Source organism: Gobio gobio (genome assembly GCF_949357685.1).
Source record: "Gobio gobio genome assembly, chromosome: 23".
In the NCBI taxonomy this organism is placed as follows: domain Eukaryota; kingdom Metazoa; phylum Chordata; class Actinopteri; order Cypriniformes; family Gobionidae; genus Gobio; species Gobio gobio.
Window position 1 is genome coordinate 37,989,788 of NC_137119.1, and position 23,961 is coordinate 38,013,748.

Below are 23,961 nucleotides of genomic sequence, written 5' to 3' on the forward strand. Positions count from 1 at the left end.
AGAACGAACCTCGCAAAAGACTTTTAAAAATGCTGGTTGAAATAAAATGCTGCGTGAGTTCAACCAATCAGCATGTTCAGCGCCCAAGTCCCACCCCCGAAAGTTCCCGAACTTTGAAAAAGTACTACCTCTGGAGCAGGGCTGTTTGGAGGGGGAAATATTTACCCGGAAATTCATTTAGACCCTGGTTCCTGCGGTCGAAACACACCTAGTACGACCCCAAAGTTCCTCGTTCTTGGGGAAAATTCCTGCGGTGGAAACGCGGCTAAAGTTTCATATCATCCAATTTTTGTTAGTATTTATTAAAAAACATCCAATTATGCAGAATATAAGATGGTAAATATTTATTTGATGAGTTGTCAATACAATATATATCGTATGATTTTCCCCTAAAATTCAACATATTGACACAAAATGTTAACTGCAAATCCACGTTTCGCTGCCTGGAGTCCAGTTGTTTCTGTGAATTGCTGCGATCCATTTGCTTCTCTTTCTGTAGCTTTCAGAAGTCTGTAAAAATACTCCTCAGATTTCTTGTCAAATCTCTTAGTAGAGTCGATCTCAAAGCTCTTTCCTGTTTTGTGTGTTTTTCGCAGCATTCACGCTGAAAACCAATGCTCCTCTCAGTCTTTTTGCCGCTCAGTGGGTGTAAACGCAGTCACGACGGCCAATGGCGACGTCCCATGCATGCCATCTATACAAGCTCTCTTGTCGTCCCAAAGGCTCAAAAGACATCCTTCATCGCACCATCGTGGTTGGTGTCCACCTGAGTTGTCATCATTCACGCGCTTTTTCCAATGATGTACGACTCGCATTAAAGGGATAGTTCACCCAAAAAGGAAAATTAGCCCATAATTTACTCACCCCCAAGTCATCCTAGGTGTATATGACATTCTTCTTTCAGACAAGTAATATTACAAAAGTCCAGGCTAATCCAAGCTTTAGAATTGGATTCATAGTTGCTCTGTTTTTGAAGTCCATAAAAAGTGCATCTGCCCTTCAAATAACTTCTCCACGCGGCTCTGGGGAGTTAATAAAGGCCTTCTGAAGCGAATCGATGCGTTTGTGTAAGAAAAATATCCATATTTAAAACTTTATTAAGTAAACTTTCGACCGACTTGCTTGCTTGGATTAGCCTGGACTTTTGTAATATAAATCCGATTTTATTCGTCTGAAAGAAGAATGTCTTATACACCTAGGATGACTTGAGGGTGAGTAAATTATGGGCTAATTTTCATTTTTGGGTGAACTATCCCTTTAACAGGTTAAAATCAGATCTGTCCGCTTGCATGGCAGACGAAAATGCATGTTTCCGACTCGTATCTGATTTATTTACACATATGAATGCGGCCTGAAACCGATTTGAGAATCCATGTGCTTTTTTTCCCTGCTTACACGTTCGTGGGTCATATCCGATGCCACGTGGGAGGAAAAAATTTGTATTTGAGTCACTTGAACCGCGTAAAGTAAATGCGGCCTTGGTGTATTCACTTTAAACTCGATATACTAACTGAATTGCTCATTTATTTAGACGCAGCTAGCAGTTGATTAAAACCACTGCTAAGACAGCAATACTGTACAAGACTTTGTTTGTTCTGTAAAGGCAGCGTAGACATTGGTTTTATTCTAATACCCTTCTGGATTGGCCTCTAATCTTCGGCTGACTGTGTGTGCGCAGGCAGCTGTCTTGATAAGCAGATCAGTCTCGTCTGTGTGCTCAGCGCAGTAAGCACTGCGGTCGCAGCCACAACGGGACACGGTTCGCAGTCATCCGTCAATGACGAACAACTCCGGCTTTGTTCCCAGGCAAAGATCTGGCTAATTTGGCACGCCACAAAGTGCGGCAGGCCGCCCTTTCCCGGAAAGAGAGTCCTCGCTCAGGCTTAATGGGAGGTCTGTGCCATGAATCGGACAACAGACTGTCTGGACACTCGCTCTGTTGACCATTTTGGCTCACGGAAGGCAAAAACAGAAGGCTGCGAAGAAGGGAATATTTATTCTTCAAAGGTCAAATTGTTTGTTGACCCCGGGCGCAAAGAAATGTTTGTGTTTGTGCCATTTTCTGGGCCTTTTTCAGTGGTTGGTTTGTGTCTCGGGGGTTTTAAAGGACCTCGCTGTGGCTGTTTAATAAGGTGGATGGAATCGTGCTCACTTGATGTAGAGACGTTCTCTCAGTGCCCTTAAACAAACTGAGCGCTGTGGAGAGCAGTGATGTGGAAAAATTATTCATCCTGACTTTCTAGGCGGAGTTGGTGCTTCTGAGCTTAGCTTGCTCATTTGTTAGCAAATACTTTATTTACATTTATTCCAAAGATGCTCTGGCAAAACATTATTTTATCAGAGAGAGAGAGAGAGAGGAAGGATTAAAAATGTGATAGAAATAAATGCTGCTAGTCAGACACGAAGATTTCCAGTCCAAAAGCAAAAATGCTGTCACTCAATCACAGCCAATCAGAATAAATTTGATGTTGAGTGTACAGTTGGAATGGAATTTTGGACCAATGAGATTTCACTATGGGTGTGGCTTTTTATGTGGTGTTTGCAGCTCAAATTAAAAGGATTTCAGCTTATATATACATTTTCATCTACTGTGAATTTGGTTGCTCTTCAGTTGGTGGCGTAGTTAAAAATGTCTCTCTTCCCTTCACCACATTTCAAATCAAAATCTGAATATTAATGTGATTACAGACAGAGGATGTAACTCTTGTGTTCTGAGCACACTCATATACTTGTACTTCAAATCAATCAGTGTTATTTTAGTATCATTTATATACTATTATACATATTTATTAATAATTAGATGTAGCTTTATTTTTATATGTTCGTGTTTTAGTTATTTTATGTGCTTTTGCCATTTTTAAGCTCAAAATCATCTGACTATCACAGTAACTATGAAGAAAGACTGCCTCCTAGTGGCCGTCAGAAACATTGCACTGGAAATGACAATGCATTGATTATTTCTTTCTTTTCTCTTCTTTTATCCACTCACCTGTCCTAACTTGCTTGTATTTGATCCCCAGTCCATCCTTTCCTGACCTCTTCTTATTATGCTGAGGTTATAATAGCCCAATGTATCTAATTATATGACATAAATATGGCTACACAAGCCCTTAATCTATTCCTTTAGTCAGATACAATTCTTCCTTTATAAGTAAAGATAGTTATGACACTTTTTAGACTTGATGGGATGAAAAGCAAGGCAATCGGATTTTAATTCTATTTAGGAGAATGAATAAGAATTTAATTAAAAAAAAAAAATTCATAAAGGAAGGAAACTTTTAAATTTTTGGTCAAACCTCTATTTCCTTTTGCCTCACGGCCTCAGACTGTCCTAGCATTGCCAATCATTGTTTTGTACTGGCACGTTGACTATCAGCCTCCAAGTACTGCCCTGAGTGGTCCTACATTGCCCCCCCTTTTACCCTGAGATCTGATCCTATCCAAGGTGAACGCTTCATGGCGACGATGACCCTAGAAACCAGGGGAAGCACAGGTGACCTCTGAGCCTAAATCACACATGGAAGTAAAGCATCTCCTCCACTAAAGCAAGCACAACACATCAGTACTGAGGAGCTTTGATGAAGGTACGAGTCTAATTGTAATTTTATAGTAAAAAAAAAAAAAAGCTGGTCGGATGGTTTCAAATAAGAGCCAGCTTATGTACTCTGAATAAACAATGTAAACTATATGGTTATAGTAAACATGAAGCAGTTACAATCTACTAATGTAAACGCATTTATGGTCATATAATTATAAAACATTTTAGGGTGAATCTCATGAAAACATGCCTATATCATATTTGACCCCAAAATGTAAGAGTTAAGCTTCTTTCAGGACTATCTACGCCTTCTTTTTAGGATTATTAAGGTGTTTTGCATTTATTTTAAGTTTTTATGCCTCACTACAGCAGTGCATTTTAAAGCAATTCATTTTTGTGGCGATTCCTATAATTCTAAATGGTTATATTTTTTATTAGACTAGATTAGTTATTTAATAGATACATTTAAACAATAATTTTCTATCGTTCTATCTATTGTTCTATCTATCGTTTGTTCGTTCTATCGCTATAGCATTCGTAGTGTTTTACCTATTACTCATTGTATCGTTCCTTCTATCTATCTATCTATCTATCTATCTATCTATCTATCTATCTATCTATCTATCTATCTATCTATCTATCTATCTATCTATCTATCTATCTATCTATCTATCTATCTATCTATCTATCTATCTATCTATCTATCTATCTATCTATCTATCTATCTATCTATCGTTCCATCCATCCATCCATCCATCCATCCATCCATCCATCCATCCATCCAGCATTCTTAGTGTTTTATCTATTACGCATTGTATCGTTCCTTCTAACATTCTATCTATCTATCTTTCTTCATTCTATCTATCGTTCTATCTATCGTTCATTCTATCTTTCTATCATTTGTTCCATCCATCCATCCAATCATCCAATCGCATTACTGTATTGAGGGTTCGTTGGAAATTGTGCTTCATTTTCTTCATTTTATTTAAAGGGGTCATGACATGGATTTTTTGTGTTTTATTATTTTAACATGTTCCTTAAGCTTCACTTATAATGTTCATAGAAAAAAAGAAACATGGACAAATTATTTCCACCCCTCATTCTGACCCTCTGTCTGAAATTATACATTTTAATGCGCGGCTCCTTTAATGCTTGCCAGTAAATGGCCACTTTTATGATTGGCTAACATGGCTAACGTCATGACATAGTAAAAAGTATCAACGGCCACTCGCTATTGCATGTGAGTGTTTTGAAAACATAATCCATATCAAACGGTTTGCGATGAGAGACAAAAGTGAATTATCCCGTACACTGTGGCTCCTTTACAAAACAGCCTGTGATCTTGAAGGATATTTGAATGATATAAAAACCTCTTATTTGTCAAAAGATCTAGGACAATTTCTTGATTTCTGACCCCTTTATTTCTATCATTATTTTTATTTTGGGATGAAATATGACTACGGAGTTGTTGTTCTTGACTGGTTTCATGAGATTCGCCCTTTAACTGATGTGTATTTGGGTCGGTTTTAGATTATAGCTTAATTAATCTTAGTAGACTTTACTTTCTATAAAGAAAATTCTAGATAATACGTGTAGCACAACTGCAATCAAAAATGTTACCTTACAGTTAAATACAGTAGTTAAAATCTTCAAGCTATTGACAAGATAATTGGTGAATATATATCAAGAATAAGCTAGATATTTTATATAAGATTAACTTTTGTATTTTTATACTAAAATATGCTAAGATAACGTGAGGTACATGCCTTATCCAAATTCGTATTGTATGAGTTCTTGAAAAGCGTATGATGAAGAATGAAACCTGCGATCTAATACTATATGAATCAAATCAATTTTCTATGTGTTTCCCCCAGTGGATTTGAAGTGTGAGAGCAAAAAAAAAGCATTATATTTTGTTATTTGACATTTGACAGCACATTACAATGTATGCGTGAAGCACTTTGTGTCACTGGGACGTATTCGCAACGCTGCCGTATGATGAATAACCAGTTGACGGTGAATAATAAATTGGTATAGACTGTTGAGATCAATATTCCGATAAATCGACATCTCATTCATATTTGATGAATGCCAAGGGTTTGTAAACAACTGCCCAACTGCCATTGTTTTCCCATTTTAGTGATAAGTAGTATATATATGCCAATGCCAGGTCCAAAAAAAGTCGCTCTTTGGATTTAAATAGGCAAATGCTTAAGGGTCTGTGATTGGATCATTATTGCAGTGACCAAAATGGATGCACCTCTTGATGGAAAAGCATCACAACATGTATTTCCATCAAGAGGTGCATCCATTTTTTGTCTTGGATTGACAATGCAAGAGTCCAGCACTCTGTAAAGTCTCCTCCAGCACATCCCAAAGACTTTCAGTGAATTTAAGGTCTGGACAATTGATTGGTCCGAACAACTCTGGTTCTCCACAACGGATCAAGTCCAGACCGAACTTCCCAACCTCAAATGTTGTTGGCGGGGCTAAGTTCGGCTGGCATCCAGGTTAAGACTCTTAAGGATTTGCCTATTTAAATCCAAACAGCGACTTCTTGTTTGGCCAGGCAGTATATATATATTTATATATATAAAGATGCTATAATTTGGCTTGGTGGTCGTGTCCATCAGATGCCTGATACATACCTCATTATGTTCTTTTTCGTGTCTTAAAATGACTTCACTGAAATCCAAAATCTGATGCGACACATGCTGTGTTAACACACTGATAAATGTGCAAAATACATGTACGAAACAACAAAAGAACTGTGTAACTGTATATAAACTGTATGATCATGGATATGTTAATTTAGGGTATTTTTTGTAAACTTTTTGTTTTCTACCAAAAGAGTTTGAGAGTTCTGAACTGCATGTAGATAGATAACTTCTCAGAGTCTGCATGCAGAATCCTCTCTCTGTAAGTTCTGTTTACAAGTGTAAGATAGATTTATTTCTGAATTAATGAAGAGAAACTTTTTTTTTTAAATAAATATAGTTCTATGTGAGTAGACGGGTCAGTCAGATCCTTTTCACTGTTGTCTAATCTGTAACAAACCATACAAGCATTCCAGACCTCTTTGGTGATTTAACACGTCCAAAAAAAGTAACCCCCATTTTTCATTAACGCAACATATAGAATGTACATAAATCTATCGACAACTACTTGTGATAAAACAATAACAAAGTGTGAATGCAATGTTGACCAATAGAAATATATCTATATGGAGATGTTATAATGCAAAAGTTGTTTTAATGTTGAAAAAACCTCGTCTGGTTCTGTATGTACAAGAGACTGTTGGTTTTGAATGTTCTTGTGCTGTTTTTGTGACTATTAAAGTGGATATCTTCTACCACAGTCTTGTGCGCTGATTGGTATCCAGAAATGCTGTACTTTTTGCCAGTTTTCCAGTATAAAATCTTTATTATGTAATACATACACTATGTAGAAAGAAAAAGACAGATTTGTATGAAAAAAAAAGTATAAACATACTAGACAAAGCTAGTTTTCAGTAGTTGGTGTAAGTGTACAGTAAGCATTTTAAGAATACATCATGTAAATATCAATATAAAGGGTCTAAATGTAAAATGTAGCTGAAAATCATCCAGTTGTTAAAGGGTTAATCTTACAAAACCTGTCAGGAATATGCCATAAAACTGTAAGTAAATATATATATATATATATATATATATATATATATATATATATATATATATATATATATATATATATATATATATATATATATATATATATATATATATATATATATATATATATATATAATATATAATATATATATATATATTATAATTAAATATTTAAAATATATAGATATATTTTAGTGCTGTCAAATTAATTAATCGTGATTAATCACATCCAAAATAAGTTTGTTTACATAATAAATGTGTATAATTATGTGTATATATATATATATATATATATATATATATATATATATATATATATATATATATATATATATATATATATATATATATATATATATATTATTTGCATGTATATACTGTATATGTATTTCTATAATTTATATTATATAAAAATGTGTTTTATATAAATTAGTGCTGTCAAATCGATTAATCGTAATTAATCGCATCCAAAATAAAAGTTTGTGTTTTCATAATATACTGTATGTGTGTGTACTGTGTATAATTATTACGTGTATATAAATACACACACATGCATGTATATATTTAAATATATATTTATATATAAAATATGTATATTTATATATAATATAAATTATATAAGTAAATATACAGTATATACATGCAAATATTTCTTAAATATATACATGAATGAGTGTATTTATAAATACATAATACACAGTACACACATATATTATGTAAACACAAACTTTTATTTTGGATGCGATTAATCGATTTGACAGCACTAAAATAAATATAACACATTTTTCTTAAATGTATACATGTATGTGTGTGTATTATTTATATATACATAATAATTATACACAGTACACACATATTATGTAAACAAACTTTATTTTGGATGCGATTAATCACGATTAATCGTTTTGACAGCATAATTATTTAAATATTTTCTTTCTTTCTTCTTTTTAGGCAACATATGAAATATAAAAGCACGTTCTTGACAGGTTTTTTTTTAGTTTACCCTGAAAGTGTTTGCTAAATTGAAAATAAATAGAGCTTAATTTAGAGCTTTTGTAGCTGTTTAAATATTTATTGTAAACTGTTTTTGGCTTCATTAGTTGTGTCCGTTCATCTGGGAATCTTCCGAGCTGCGTGTGTTTCACAGAGAGATGTCTGACGACACGGGAAGCTGCTGAGCCGGTTTCCATTTGGCGCTTCGTCTACCTCCGTCTGCTCTGATATACGGCTGGTTCCTCAAACCTGCACACATACACAGGCGAATGCAAATACACGCAGTCACAAACCCCTCCTGATGAAGACGCTTTTCAAAAACTTGAAAGAAAGGGAAACATCAGATCTACAAGGAGGAACAAGGGAGGCACTTGCAGGAAGTTCAGTGTTACAGAAGAGCAAAGCTGACATGGGTAGCTAGATGAAGAGCGATACCTTCAGAGACAGAAGAGAGGAAACGAGAGACAGTTATAAAGAACTCCCATCGCAGAGCAGACGAGACGAACGCTTCCCAGAACGGGCCGTAAACGGCACCGCCTGCAGAGCTGGGAACCAGACAGAACACGCAGATGTTAGAGGGAGGCAGAAATAAGACAAATACAACTAAATACACACAATATACTCTGAATATCAGAAGAGTGACAGAAATAACTGACAAACGATGAGTGAAGAGAGAATCAGACTAGGCAAAGACTCCCAAGATGCACTAAGAAGAACGAAAAGAAATGCTCAGTGTTCAGTTCTTGTGAAAATATCAGTTTAAACAGGTTGTACTGGCCAAATTAAATTCTTTATCAGTGTAGAGTTACGCTAATTAACTATAATAACATTTATGGGTTATAAATATATTTATATCTATAATATGTATTAATATTTTATAGTATAAATGGTTGTTTATACAAATGTATATATTAAAAATAATTGATTATAAATATATTTACATTTCTGAATCTTTACGCATGTACAACCCCAAATCAGAAAAAGTTGGGACAGTATGGAAAACGCAAAAAAAAAAAAAAAAAAGTGATTTCTAAATTTACTTTGACTTGTATTTCATTGCAGACAATATGAACACAAAATATTTCATGTTTTGTCTGGCAACTTCATGTCATTTGTAAATATGCATCCTTTCCTGTCATTCAGACCTGCAACACATTTCAAAAAAAGTTGGGACAGGAGCAATTTAGGGCTAGTAATGAGGTAAAATGGTTAAATAATGATGTGATTTGAAACAGGTGATGTCAACAGGTGATTGTAATTATGATTTGGTACAAAAGCAGCATCCAAGAAAGGTCTAATCCTTTAGGAGCAAAGATGGGCCGGGGATCGCCAGTTTGCCAACAAATACGTGAGAAAATTATTGAAAAGTTTAAAAACAATGTTCCTCAAAGAAAGATGGGAAGAGATTTGGATATTTCACATTCAACAGTGCATAACATAATTAAAAGATTCAAGGAATCTGGAGGAATTTCAGTGCGTAAAGGACAAGGAGCGCAAGCCTAAGCTGAACAACTGTCCCAACTTTTTCTGATTTGGGGTTGGATATTATATACATATGTTTCAAAATATAGTTTATAAATATATTCATAATTAAATTTTTTATAGTATACATAGGTCTTTACAAATGTATAAACATCTAGTAACATTTATAATATTACATTTTTATAAAATGTATACAGTATATTCAAATTAGTATACTTCAAAATATTTATATATGTATAAAATATATTTTTATAGTACTGTATTTATACACGTGTATATTATATAAACGTTTAAAAACGATTTACATTTATAATATTTACATTTTTATTTAAGTCTTTACAAATGTATATATTAAATACGTTTCAATATAGATTATAATACTATATTTATATTTAAAATGTTTATACTATAAAATACTATATATTTATAAACTATAAATATATTTACATTAATAATATTTAAATTATTATAATTTAAATTGAATAATATAAATGGTCCTTTATACATATTTTTTAAAAATATATGTTTGTATAAAAAAACATTTATATATATATAAAATTTACATGTAAATAAAATATATACTTTTCTATAAATAACAATTTATACTATAATTTTTTTTATTAAAAATGTGCATTATAGAAAGCAGAATAAAACAACAGAATTTCACATGTAGTAAATTGGGATTTTATTTTATTGTTTTAAATAATGACATTTTTCTTGAATTTTTTTAAACACTTTTCCCCTGAATGTTTCTGGGACCCCCTACTTTGAACACACCTGCTGTAAAGGAAAGTGTCAGGTTTTATTTGCGGCATTTATAATAAAACCCGTGACCATGGTAAACTCGCTAATGCTTATTGTAATATTCAAAGTTTGGGCACTGGTTTTATCAACCACAGTAAGTTGACTTTTGACCCCTGACCCCAGACTGACCTGTGATGATGTCCTCGATGGCTCCGTCTTTGCCCTCTCGCACGAGCGGCGTCATCTGCCTGCGCTTCAGCTCTGCGATCAGATCCACCTGTGGCAAGCGTGGCAGCGCAGGCATCTGTCCACATCAACAGACCGGTAAGATGTCTTTATATCTCACTTCCTGTTCTCTATTCTTTCACTCTCTGTCTATCATAAATTACCTTATTGCTCACTGATGTGATGGGACGGTCAGAGATGGATACATTTACGCTGTCCGTATTATCATAGAATTTCTTCTTCTGCTGTCCGTTCTCCTGTTCGGCCAGCTATAGGGGAAGAGAGATTCATCAGTAAATCAACAGGCTGGAGGAAGGAGGACTGGGAAAACATTGGGATAAAGCAGTGTGCCAAACTGCATACTATCTATACTAGATTATCAGATTTGGATTAGTATAATGAAAATTGCATGCCAGAGGTAGGGTGATTTTTAAATGAACCTTTGTAGTGTTATTATAGTATTATTTATATGCTCTTATAGTATTTATTAATCTTTTTAATTAGCTTTCAGTTTTCATTTTAATTTTAGATCAAGTTGTCGTAATTTTATGTGCTTTTATCAGTTTTTTAAAAACATTTTGTTGCTTTAATTAATTTATTATTATTATTTATTTAATTTAGAAGCCAATTAAGCATTTCTAATATTTGTTTAAAGGATTAGTTCACTGTAAAATGAAAATTTCCTGGTATTTTACTCACCCCCATCTCATCCAAGATGTTCATGTCTTTCCTTCTTCAGTGGAAAAGAAATGAAGTTTTTTGAGGAAAACATTCCAGGATTTTTCTCCAGATCATAGACTTCAATGGCAACCAAAATGTGGAAGGTCCAAATCAATGCAGTTTCAAAGGAAGGGCTTCAGAGACTCAATAGGAATAGGGTCTTATCTAGCCAAACCATCGGTCATTTAAAAAACATTTATTTACTTTTTAACCTAAATTGCTCATCTTGTGCTGCTCTGCGATGGACCGCAGATTACGTAATCACGTCGGAAAAGTCACGCTAGATGTGGGCGGAAGTACCGGCCCAAGCAACCGTATAAGTACAAACGCCCTTTACCAAAAAACACTCCATCTTCAACTTCAAAATCCTCCGACATCGTCGTGTGACCTTTTTTGCTAAAGGACGTTTGTATTAGTCTTCGCACGAGCACTTTGTAAACATGGTGCTTCCGCCTACGTCTAGCGTGACCTTTACGACGTGATTACGCAATCCTTGGCACATCGCAGATGTTTGTTTATTTTTTCTTGAAAATGACCGATGGTTTGGCTAGATACGACCCTATTCCTCGTCTGGGATCGTGCAGAGCCTCTGAAGCCCTTCCTTTGAGACTGCATTGATTTGCACCTTCACCATTTTGGTTGCCATTGAAGTCTATGATGTGGAGGAAAATCCTGGAATGTTTTCCTCAAAAAAATTACTTTTTTTTTCCACTGAAGAAAGAAAGACATGAACAACTTGGATGAGATGGGGTGGGTAAAAAATCAGGAATTTATAATTTTGAAGTGAACTAATCCTTTAAGTTTTTTAATAGTTTTAGTTAATGATTATTATTATTATTTTATTTAAGAAAAATGGTGAGGAACTGCCATAATGACTGTACTGACCAAAAAGTACTAATGAAATTTAAAGTAATTAATTTAGCTGACACTTCAAATGCAAACAGCCCTTGAAAAGGGAGTCTGTGCTGTTAAATGATGTAGTCATAGCCACTATTTATACAGGGCTGAGGTGTCTAAGCGGCAATATCTGGCGACTGGGGTGCCTCAGGGCTCGGTGCTCGGACCACTTCTCTTCTCCGTCTACATGTCATCACTAGGATGTCATGTTTTTCAAAAATTGTAAATAAAACAATTATTGAAATATGTTCTAGAAGAAAATGCTATTTCAGTATTTCTACTTCAAAATTTCATGTTTAATTAATTGTGTACTTGGCATTTCTTTGTAATTATTTGTGAAATTAACAAGCAATTTCTGTGTGAAAATAGTTAAATCCTACACCAATCTTTTTTCAGTGTATCTTCGTGGTTTTAGTCTCATAACTATTATGATACACCGATCAGGCATAACATTATGAACCTAATATTGTGTTGGACCCCCTTCTGCTGCCAAACCAGCCCTGACCCGTCGAGGCATGGACTCCACTAGACCCCTGAAGGTGTGCTGTGGTATCTGGCACCCAGATGTTAGCAGCAGATTATTTAAGTCCTGTAAGGTTGCGAGGTGGGGCCTCCATGGATCAGACTTTTTTGTTCAGCACATCCCACACGGGCCAGCCTTCGCTCCCCACGTGCATCAATAAGCCTTGGCCGCCCATGACACTGTCGCTGCTGGAGCACTTTTGATAGATACTGACCACTGCAGACCGGGATCACCCCACAAGAGCTGCAGTTTTGGAGATGCTCTGACCCAGTCGTCTAGACATCACAATTTGGCCCTTGTCAAACTCGCTCAAATCCTTACGCTTGCCCATTTTTCCTGCTTCTAACACATCAACTTTGAGGACAAAATGTTCACTTGCTGCCTAATATAGTGTTATTCACTTCACCTGTCATAATGTTATGCCTGATCGTTGTATATGCTGATGTGATATTAGCACTCTGTAATAATTTCATCACCTTATATGCTTTAATGAACCTGGTGAAAACAGGGAAGAACACAGAAGGGGGTGTGGATTTGGGATTCTCGCCAAAATACTCGACCACTGAGTGATACATATCCTGTTGAGAGACAAACAGAGCTGATCAAGCAATGATTCATCACTGTGACTTCTGATTTCAGATGCAATATGATTTCTGTAGCACAGGACTGAATTCATCTCCACCTGTGCAGTTTTGCTGTCTTTAACAACAGTGTCCAGCAGACCGCCATTATTGGACATGAAGTTTGTGAGGACAGCGCTGTCTTTCTGTTTCTGGAACTCCTTACGGACCACCTCCATTCCCTTCTCCAGAGATCGCACATCTGCAAGGATGCTGTCCAGAGAGACTGAGAGAAACATGCATGAACATACAGGTCAGCCTATATATAGAATATGTTTGGGTATTAGCTTCCATTTAGCAGATGCTTTCAGCAATTTGGGATTTGAACATACAACGTTTAGATAACCAGCCAGATTTTTTTTTTTTAGCTTTGATCATTACTTTGAAAAGCAAATACAATTTGGAATAATTAAGATTTTCTCATGTTTTTGAAACATCCTGTGATCAAAGCTGAATTTTCAGCATCATTACTCCAGTCTTCAGTGTCACATGATCCTTCAGAAATCATTTTCATTTGCTGTTTAAAGGGATAGTTCACCCAAAAATGAAAATTAGCCCATGATTTACTCACCCTCAAGTCATCCTAGGTGTATATGATATTCTTCTTTCAGATGAATAAAATCTGAGTTATATTACAAAAGTCCAGGCTAATCCAAGCATTATAATAGCAGTAATAGTTGCTCTATTTTGCAAAATGCATCTGTCCATCAAATAATGTGCTCCACGCGGCTCTGGCGTGTTAATAAAGGCCTTCTGAAGCGAAGTAAAGTGTAAGAAAAATATTAGGGCTGTCAAAAGATTAATCGCGATTAATCGCATCCAAAATAAAAGTTTGTGTTTACATAATATATGTGTGTGTACTCTGTTAATTATTATTTATATATAAATACACACACATTCATGTATATATTTAAGAAATATTTGCATGTATATACTGTATATACGTTTATATAATCTATAATATATATAAATATAAATGTTTTATATATAAAAATAATATTTTGTTCTTAAATATATACATGCTTGTGTGTGTATTTATATATAAATAATAATTAAGAGTACACACACATATATTATACACACGTGTATAAGAGTACACACACGCATCTTGAGTTTCACTTTCAACTTTCAACACTTTTCCACGGAAGTCGATCGGCTTAAACTTTACTTTATAAATTTTGAAAATATGTATATTTTTCTACCAAAAATGCATCGATTCGCTTCAGAAGGCCTTTATTAACCCCCTGGAGCCGCGTGGAGCAGTTATATGATGGATAGATGCATTTTTTATGGACTTCAAAAACAGAGCAACTATTACTGCTATTATAATGCTTGGATTAGCCTGGACTTTTTTAATATAACTCAGATTGTGTTCGTCTGAAAGAAGAATGTCATATACACCTAGGATGACTTGCGGGTGAGTAAATCATGGGCTTATTTTCATTTTTGGGTGAACTATCCCCTTTAAGAAACATTTCTGATTCAGCAAAGATGCATTAAATTGATTAAAATATTGACAGTACAGACATTTATAATGTTTCCATTTCCAATAAATAAATGCTGCTCTTTTTAACTTTGTATTCCTAAAAGGTATCCTGAATAGCCTTAAAGTATCAGTTTCCACAAAAATAATAAGCAGCACAGCTATTTTCAACATTGATAATTGGACTGCTCCGAGAGACAAAGGCTGAGAATCCAAACGCAGCTTTATTAAAGGATAATCCACAATCGTAGTCAAAAACAGGCAAAAGGTCATACAAAGGCAAGCAGTCCAAACAGGCAAACAAGGCCGGAGAGACGAGCAAAAAGGTAATCCACACATGAAAATGAACATGATTTATACAGGCAAGGTAATGAGGTAAACGAGACACAGGTGTAAACAATGAGTGCTGATTAGACCGGGCAAAGGATTGTGGGTAATGTAGTCTTTAATGGAACGACAGTCCAGGTTGGTGTGCCCTATGGTGGTAATCAGGGGCACTCTCACTGGTGAATCGTGACAATAAAAATGAGCCATTATTAAAGGCGTCATGAACTGGCTTTAAAAAAAATGTATACTGTTGTCTGAGGTCAACTAATGACGTTTGCGTTTTTACATTCAAAAACATCATAATGAATAAGCAATAGGCTATTTTCTGCCTTGGTTATGAGGCTCACTGAAAAACGGTCGGTTTTGATGGGCACTGAAGACTTGGAAGTAAACACCCACGGCTAGGATTGGATAAGATTTGCATATTTAATGAGCTTCTGCTCCCCTGTCAGTGACAGCGTGTGGCAAACGGCAGCCGGAATGAATCACCCAGGCCACAGCCAGGGCTCGCAAAATGTCTTTATCAAACAAACACAATGATTCATCTCTCATTCACCCGCGATTGATTGGAATGTTATTTCTGTATCATTTCGCCCGATCATCAGGGAATATAACCGCAAACCGTACACACACATGCGCGCGCGCGCGCACATCGGCAGGCCGGTGATAGCCCGTCTGAAAAACACACACACCTGGGACTTTGGGCTTTGCGAGATGGTGTTACAAGTCTGAGTCTGATCACGAATGAACCAATAACACCTTCTCCAGCCTGTGACCGCGTGCTAAGGTATGTAATCAATAGATCTTCGGTAACAATGCAATACTAACACGCATAAAAAAACATGTTTTACTCACACAAGTGTGTTGCACAATATAGGAGACACAGCATTGTGTTTTAATCTCAATATGTCTGCAAATCCAGTCTCGACCTCTGTCTTGTTTACAATCGATTCCGCATCATTTAGCTCCACGAGTCCATGGGCGGGCTTGAGGCGGTGCTTCTGCGCCGTATTACGTCAATGGTCGACATATTCTGAGATCTCTCGTTTTCTGGTGTCTATAAAAGCTTTTCTTTGACTAATAAGGAAGTTGTTAGCTCTGAAACTTACAGGATATTCTTATATCACGAGGAACTTTTATATACCAAAGGCTCAAAGGAAAGTTGATTTCTCAATTCATCACCCCTTTAATAATTGAGCACCAATAATAATTGATAATATACAAATCATCATATCAAAATGATTTCTGAAGGATCATGTGACACTGAAGACTGGAGTAATGATGCTGAAAATTCAGCTTTGATCACAGGAATAAACTACATTTTACAATATATTCAAATAGAAAATGGTTCTTTTTATTCTAAAAATATTTATAAATTTTACTGTTTTAACTGTGGTTTTTATTTAAAAAATAATGCATCCTTAGTGAGCATAAGAGGTTTCTTTCAAAAATATAAAAAAAAAATATTCTTGGACAAAATATGTAAAAGTTTGACATTGTGGACATTCAAATTTTTGTTTAAATAAGCAACTAAATCCCCCAGCATCCCCTTCAAGAAGTGATTAAGAAGTCGTTTGAGGACAGTCGCTGTTAGTCTACATCTTAAAGTATATTATGCGCTGCAAAAGAGCTGGACTGGAGAGTAGATGTGGATGTGTGAACTCTCACCCAGCGCTGCTTTGTCCAGAAAGTGTAGTTCAGTGTGAAAGTTGTGCAGTTGAGGATATTTTTCTCGTATGATGCTGACGATGAAATGCAGGAGTGTCTGTTTTCGATCTGTGGATTTCATGTCCAGAAGCTGAAAGTGAAAATGTGAGAAATGTGTGATACATTAATAAACGTGCCCGCTCGGTATGAACTGATATATATACAAATATATACCCTTTAGATAAAAGTGTCTGCTTTTGTAATGTAAATGTAAATATTTTCAGTGTGTATGTATACATATAATTAGCGATTTCAATTGAATAATCACATATATAGCCAAAAAAATAAAATTAAACAATAGTAAATGAGGTGTGTATGTATTTTACCCTATATGACACAAAATTAACTATTTGAAAGCACAATATGTGAATTATCTATTGAAAAGACTGTTGGAAGTCACACTAATACACTAAATCTCTTAATCTGCTCTATATGCTATCGTCGTTTTCTCACCAAATCCAGACTTTGGAGTCGAAATCCATACGCCGATCCTCTCTTCCCACTGTTCATGTAATTCCCAAACGCGAGAATGATCTAGAAAACAGAGAAAGATCAGTTTTCACTACAGATAATATGTGAAATAATGTCACATGACAGTTGATTCTCTTTACCTCTAGAATCTTCTTCAGTTTGCTGGAGGATTTGATCGACATGGAAGCAGCGATGATGGCATTTAATTGCTACAAAATAAGTAAAGGTAAACATGTCAAGAGAGCCAATAGATTTTGATTTTATGTTGACCTACACTGAAAAAGAATTGGTGTATTGAAATGTTTTTCCTCTGAAATTTCTAGTAAATTTTTACAACTGGCAAGTAACATTGAATTAAATGTCATTTTTACAGTGTATATTGCATATATACTCACAGGTTTTAATAGCAGCATGCTATCGCTGAAGTTTCCCATGAATGTGAGCGTGCTGATTCTCTGTGGCAGGCGTGGGATTCTGCTGAAGGCCACCATGAATCTGTCCTCCTCCGACAGCTCCAGCAGGGGGCGTCCTTCACGCTCGTAATTCTGAATCAACTTCTGCTCATAATCGGATGGGATGAAACGCTCCAGCAGCTCCAGGAAATCTGAGTTCAGCAAATCAAGATTATACCTGCACAGAGAGAGGAGCTGGATTAGTTTTGTTTGCAATAAAAGGTGTGTGACGTGAAAGAAAAGAAGTGTATCATTGCACTCACTGTAAAAAGAACAAGTTGCTACCTTCAATTTTTAAGTACAATCAACTTGGATGTTTAAGACATTTCAACTTAAATTACATTAAACTGACTTAAAAAAAATTAGTTGAATCTTGAAAAAGTTGAGAATTTCTTGAAGGGTTAGTTCACCCAAAAATGAAAATTCTGTCATTAATTACTTACCCTCATGTCGTTCGACACCCGTAAGACCTCCGTTCATCTTCAGAACAAAAATGAAGATATTTTAGTTGAAATCTGATGGCTCTGAAAGGCCTCCATTGGCACAATGGCACTTTACACTCTCAAGACCCTTAAAAGGTACTAAAGACGTCGTTACAAAGTCCATCTCACTACAGTGGTTCTAAAATTTTGCGATCCAAACCGCTGATTCGACTCGCTGATTCATAACGCTTCGAAGCTTCATGAGGCCGTGTTTTGAAATCGTCATCACTATATAAGTCGTTATTTAGGGTTTTTTTGCGCACAAAAACTATTCTTGCTGATTTGTAAAGTTATTGTAGAGCCACTGTAGTGAGATGGACTTTGTAACGACGTCTTTAGTACCTTTTAAGGGTCTTGAGAGTGAACCGTGCCATTGTGCCAATGGAGGCCTTTCAGAGCCATCAGATTTCAACTAAAATATCTTCATTTTTGTTCCGAAGATGAACGGAGGTCTTACGGGTGTCGAACGACATGAGGGTAAGTAATTAATGACAGAATTTTCATTTTTGGGTGAACTAACCCTTTAACTTATTTTGATGAGTTAAAGGAATGTAAAAACATATCAATGTAAAAAGTCATAACTTATATCATTTTTTACAGTGTGTGTGTACGCGATTGTGGGTGTTGAACGTACGTTTGGATCGCAGTGCAGATCTGAGCGGTGCTCATGCCTCCTTTGCGCAGTGTGATGGCAAGGTTTTTGGCCCTGTTGGGCTCCAGTAGTGAGATTTTACTAGAGGCTTTATGAGCCACTTTCACCTTCAGAGTGCCGACATCAACAGGAGCAGACTGAGCTTTAGTTTTAAACAACTCCTCGAAGGCGCCCATGTTCAACTCCTTCAGAGACGGGACAAAGACAGGGAGGTGAGTGACATCGTCTTTAGTCCTTCGAATCAATTTTGATGATAAATGTTGACAAAATTCTATAATTTTGTATTGAAATAAAATTTAAGAATGGTTTCACTTTTTAAAAAAATTTATAGAATAAAATATATTTTATGAATAATTGAAAAAATACTTCAAGAAAAAAAGCAAAACAATTATAATTACATTTATAAACATTAAAAGCAAAATCATTTCATTTTTAAATAGATTTGAGATTAAAATATGTTTTAAATATTAAAAAAATCACTATCACTATACTTTCATGCATTTCTATAAGCCCTGTATATGTCTGTAGAAACACACACACAAACATTTTATATTTAAAATTACATGTTGAAAAAATGTATAATAAAATATTTTATTAATAATTAAACATATTTCAAGAAGAAAAATATATTTCTAACAATTCTATTTTCAAGGTGTTAGAAACACACACAATTTGGGAAGGACCACCCCAAAAACATTATTTATTCAAATAAAATTGATAAATATTAAAAAACAAATATTATTAAAAAAAATACTGTTATATAAAAGTAAAAAAAAAATATTCAAATGTCAAAAATATATATTTCAAGAAGAAAAAAGCAACAAGCAGCAAAGAGTCGAGATAGAAACACACAGAACTGACCCCAAGCACCCTCTCGTCATCCAGCTCAGTGAAGACGGTGCCAGCCACCTGTTCCTCCATCAGAGCCTGCCAGTTGAGCAGTGGCATACGATACTTTGTCTTGATTGGCTTCTTACCTTTTACACCTTACACACACACACACATACACAGGTGAAGAAATACAAGCAAGTCTTTCAGTGTATGTACACAGCTCTTCTTCTCATTCAAAATCATTTGGAATCTTATAGTTTTTTTTGTACTATACATGACTGTCATCATTTCTCTCACCTGTCTTTATGGTTCCTGCCCTTCCAGGTAAAGGTGAAGGGGGCGGAGCTGCGCTTATAGGGGGCGGGGGAGGTGGTGGTGGAGGGGCGGGGACAGGAGGAGGGGGCGGAGATTCCATCACAGGTGAGGCCTTCATTTCTGCTGTACTCTTATCTTGAGATTAAAAGAGATTTGTTTTATTTATTATTTACAGAAATATGTTACAGTTCTTATATTTGCATTTATTATATTATATTTATTATATTATACACCCAGAAAGAAATTATACAAAATTATAGACTATATATATATATATATAAATATTGTTTGTTTGTTCAGCACATCCCACAGATGCTCGATTGGATTGAGATCTGGGGAATTTGGAGGCCATGTCAACAACTCAAACTCGTTGTTGTGCTCCACAAATCATTCCTAAACCATTTTTGCTTTGTGGCGCATTATCTGCTGAAAGAGCCACAGCCACCAGGGAATACCGTTTCCATGAAAAGGCAACAATGCTTAGGTAGGCGGTACGTGTCAAAGTAACATCCACATGGATGGCAGGACCGAAGGTTTCCCAGCAGAACATTTCCCAAAGCATCACAGCCTCCGCCGGCTTGCCTTCTTCCCATAGTGCACCTGGTGCCATGTGTTCCCCAGGTAAGAGACGCACACGCACCCGGCCATCCACGTGAAGTAAAAGAAAACGTGATTCATCAGACCAGGCCACCTTCTTCCATTGCTCCGTGGTCCAGTTCTGATGCTCATGTGCCACTGTTGGTGCTTTTGGCGGTGGACAGGGGTCAGCATGGGCACCCTGACTGATCTGCGGCTATGCCGCCCCGTACACAACAAATTGTGATGAACTGTGTTTTCTGACACCTTTCTATCAGAACCAGCATTGACTTCTTGAGCAATTTGAGCTCCAGTAGCTCGTCTGTGTGATCGGACCACACGGGCCAGGCTTCGCTCCCCACGTGCATCAATGAGCCTTGGCCGCCCATGACCCTGTCGCCGGTTCTCCACTGTTCCTTCCTTGGGCCACTTTTATATATATATATTCTATAATTTTGTATAGTTGTCAGGGTGTAATCTGTTATTACTGTTATTAATATGTTATAATAAATTAATAAATAAGATAAAACTATAATTAAAATGATATATAAATGAATGTAAGTGATAATACATTTAAAGCACTGGTTGTGTGTATATTTGATCTTCACCTGTTGTGTTAGCGGCAGGTATAATGTGTAAATCCAGAGAGCCGGATTCGGATCTCTTCATGCGGATCAGACCTCGATCCACTAGGACCTGAAGCCTCTTCTCCAGCTCAGAGTGCTGTCTGTCCTCCTTCTCACTGCGTGTCTCTCTCTCTTTCTCCTTCTGCTGCAGCTGAGAGACCTGAGCGTGCGCCTCCGTCAGACTGCCCTGAAAACACACACATGCAACAGAAACCAAAGCTACAGGCTGGAAACACCAGTAAGAGCGAGCGAGTGTGTGTATAGTAAAGTGTGTTACCTTCAGAAGCTCCACCTCTTTCATACTCTCTATGAGTCGTTTCTCGAGGTCAGACGTCTTCTCCGCAGCTTCACTCTCACACTGCTGCAGTCTAGAGTTTAGCTGATATACACAACATACTGAGTGCTTAAATATGATCTGGTGTGTATGTATTTATTAAAAAATGGCACATAATGATGTTTTTTATGATGTGAAATGTTACTATATTTAGTATTTTTATACTTTGGACTTGGCCCAAAACAAAGAAAATCAATTTGCAACATTATATTTTCTTAAATTTGTCATTGCACAACAACTCTGGATAAATATAATAGAATAAATAATTATTAAATGAATATCCATCTTTTGTATGCAATGCATTATTATTATTATCATTATTATAAAGCATATTGTTTTTATTATTTTAGTCGAATTATTATTATTTTGAGTCAAATAGCATATTCACCGATCAGGCATAACCAGGGGTTGACAGTAACAAAGTACATTTACTTGAGTACTGTACTTAAGTACACTTTTTGAGTATCTGTACTTTACTGAAGTATTATTTTTTTAGGGATACTTTTACTTTAACTTCACTACATTTGAAAGACAAATATCATACTTTTTACTCCACTACATTTCTATCAAGGTCCTCGAAGGTGAAAGTCGTTTCTGTAGCAGCTGTGCAAGACAGTGGATGATTTTTTTTCTTCTTTAAAAGTTTTTTTTTTTTTTTTGCAAACAGCCTATCAAGAATCACTTTTGTAGGGTCATCTGAAGCTTCCCAGCATTACTGACTGGCTTAATTGTCCAAATGTATAATGGATTTTTTAAATAATGTGGATCTTTCATGGGTTTTCTACTACATATTTCAGTAAGAGACATCATTTGTTATATTAAGCCATACAAGTCTTAACACCTGGGGATCCCTTTAAGTGAACGTAAACAGTTGGGGGAATTTCGGATGTGTATCGGTGTATAGGATTTGTGCATTCTGCCTTAATGTGACAGCAGCTTAGTAAAGAGCTTTGTAACTTTTATACAAGTATTTAAATGAGTTTAAGGTAGTCGTATGCTAGCATGTCGGATGGAGCATCACTGACTGGCTTAAACCACCATGATGGCATAGAGTGCATTCATACAACAATAATAAAATAATGCATTGACATAAAAAAAGGACATTTACTTTTGATACTTAAGTACTTTTATAAACAAATACTTCTGTACTTTTACTTAAGTAAAAATCGTTTTTTACAACTTTCACTTGTAACAGAGTAATATTTGACCAGCAGTACTTTTACTTTTACTCAAGTAATGGAGTTGTGTACTTTGTCCACCTCTGGGCATAACATTATGACCAGTGAATAACACTGATTATCTCTTCATCACGGCAACTGTTAGTGGGTGGGATATATTAGGCAGCAAGTGAACATTTTGTCCTCAAAGTTGATGTGTTAGAAGCAGGAAAAATGGGCAAGCGTGAGATTTTACAAGAGCCAAATTGTGATGTCTAGACGTCTGGGTCAGAGCATCTCCAAAACTGCAGCTCTTGTGGGGTGTTCCCGGTCTGCAGTGGTCAGTCTCTATCAAAAGTGCTCCAAGGAAGGAACAGTGGAGAACCGGCGACAGGGTCATGGGCGGCCAAGGCTCATTGATGCACGTGGAGAGTGAAGGCTGGCCCGTGTGGTCCGATCAAACAGACGAGCTACTGGAGCTCAAATTGCTCAAGAAGTTAATGCTGTTAATGCTAATGTCTAGTGGAGTCCATGCCTCGACAAGTCAGGGCTGTTTTGGAGGCAAAAGGGGGACCAACACAATATTCGGAAGGTGGTCATAATGTTATGCCTGACCGGTGTATATGTGCATTTGAAAACATCTGTATAAGCTCCATAGAACAGATTTATATCAGTAGAGGTTCAAGTAATGTTATGTGTGTGTGTACCTGTGTGTGTTGTTCTTGTAGCTCCTCCAGATGTTCCATTATTGTATTTTTGGCCTCGGCGTCCTCTAGCAAAGCTCCAACATCAAACACATTATCCAGGTACGCTTGAATCTGCACCTGCAGCCTCTCACTCTCACTGATGTTTAACCTCTACACACACACACACACACACATGATACATGTCTTCACTGTCACTTTTGATCAATTGAAAACATCCATGCTGAATAAAGTATCAGTTTCACAAAATCACAGTCACCCCAAACTCTTCAACAGTAGTGTAGGTTAGTTGCTCACCTCTAGATAGCTGTCTAGTCCCAGTTGTGTAAACTCATACTGTAAATACACTCGGAAGTTCATGTCCTCCACTGAGTGCACTAAAATGTTGATAAACTGCATACAAGCCACCTAAAGGTAAAAAAGGACATGAATATATTGATCAGTTTCCACAC

The 23,961-nt window shown here is 36.1% G+C and overlaps 1 protein-coding gene across 1 annotated transcript in view; it reads right to left on the reverse strand.

Moving 5' to 3' along the window:
- Positions 1-8,046: 8,046 nt before the first annotated feature.
- Positions 8,047-23,961, reverse strand: part of fmnl1b (formin-like 1b) — a 36,572-nt gene continuing 20,657 nt past the window's right edge. The window contains exons 11-26 of the mRNA XM_079805797.1: positions 23,807-23,917; positions 23,513-23,662; positions 21,592-21,693; positions 21,297-21,501; positions 20,095-20,247; positions 19,828-19,952; positions 18,949-19,151; positions 17,776-18,010; positions 17,521-17,589; positions 17,363-17,443; positions 16,871-17,000; positions 13,455-13,618; positions 13,249-13,350; positions 10,797-10,901; positions 10,597-10,711; positions 8,047-8,430 (exon numbers count right to left, since the gene is read on the reverse strand). Of these exons, the coding sequence (XP_079661923.1) occupies positions 8,330-8,430; positions 10,597-10,711; positions 10,797-10,901; positions 13,249-13,350; positions 13,455-13,618; positions 16,871-17,000; positions 17,363-17,443; positions 17,521-17,589; positions 17,776-18,010; positions 18,949-19,151; positions 19,828-19,952; positions 20,095-20,247; positions 21,297-21,501; positions 21,592-21,693; positions 23,513-23,662; positions 23,807-23,917 (2,151 nt within the window). The 3' untranslated portion in view covers positions 8,047-8,329. The remainder of the gene's footprint in view (positions 8,431-10,596; positions 10,712-10,796; positions 10,902-13,248; positions 13,351-13,454; positions 13,619-16,870; positions 17,001-17,362; positions 17,444-17,520; positions 17,590-17,775; positions 18,011-18,948; positions 19,152-19,827; positions 19,953-20,094; positions 20,248-21,296; positions 21,502-21,591; positions 21,694-23,512; positions 23,663-23,806; positions 23,918-23,961) is intronic.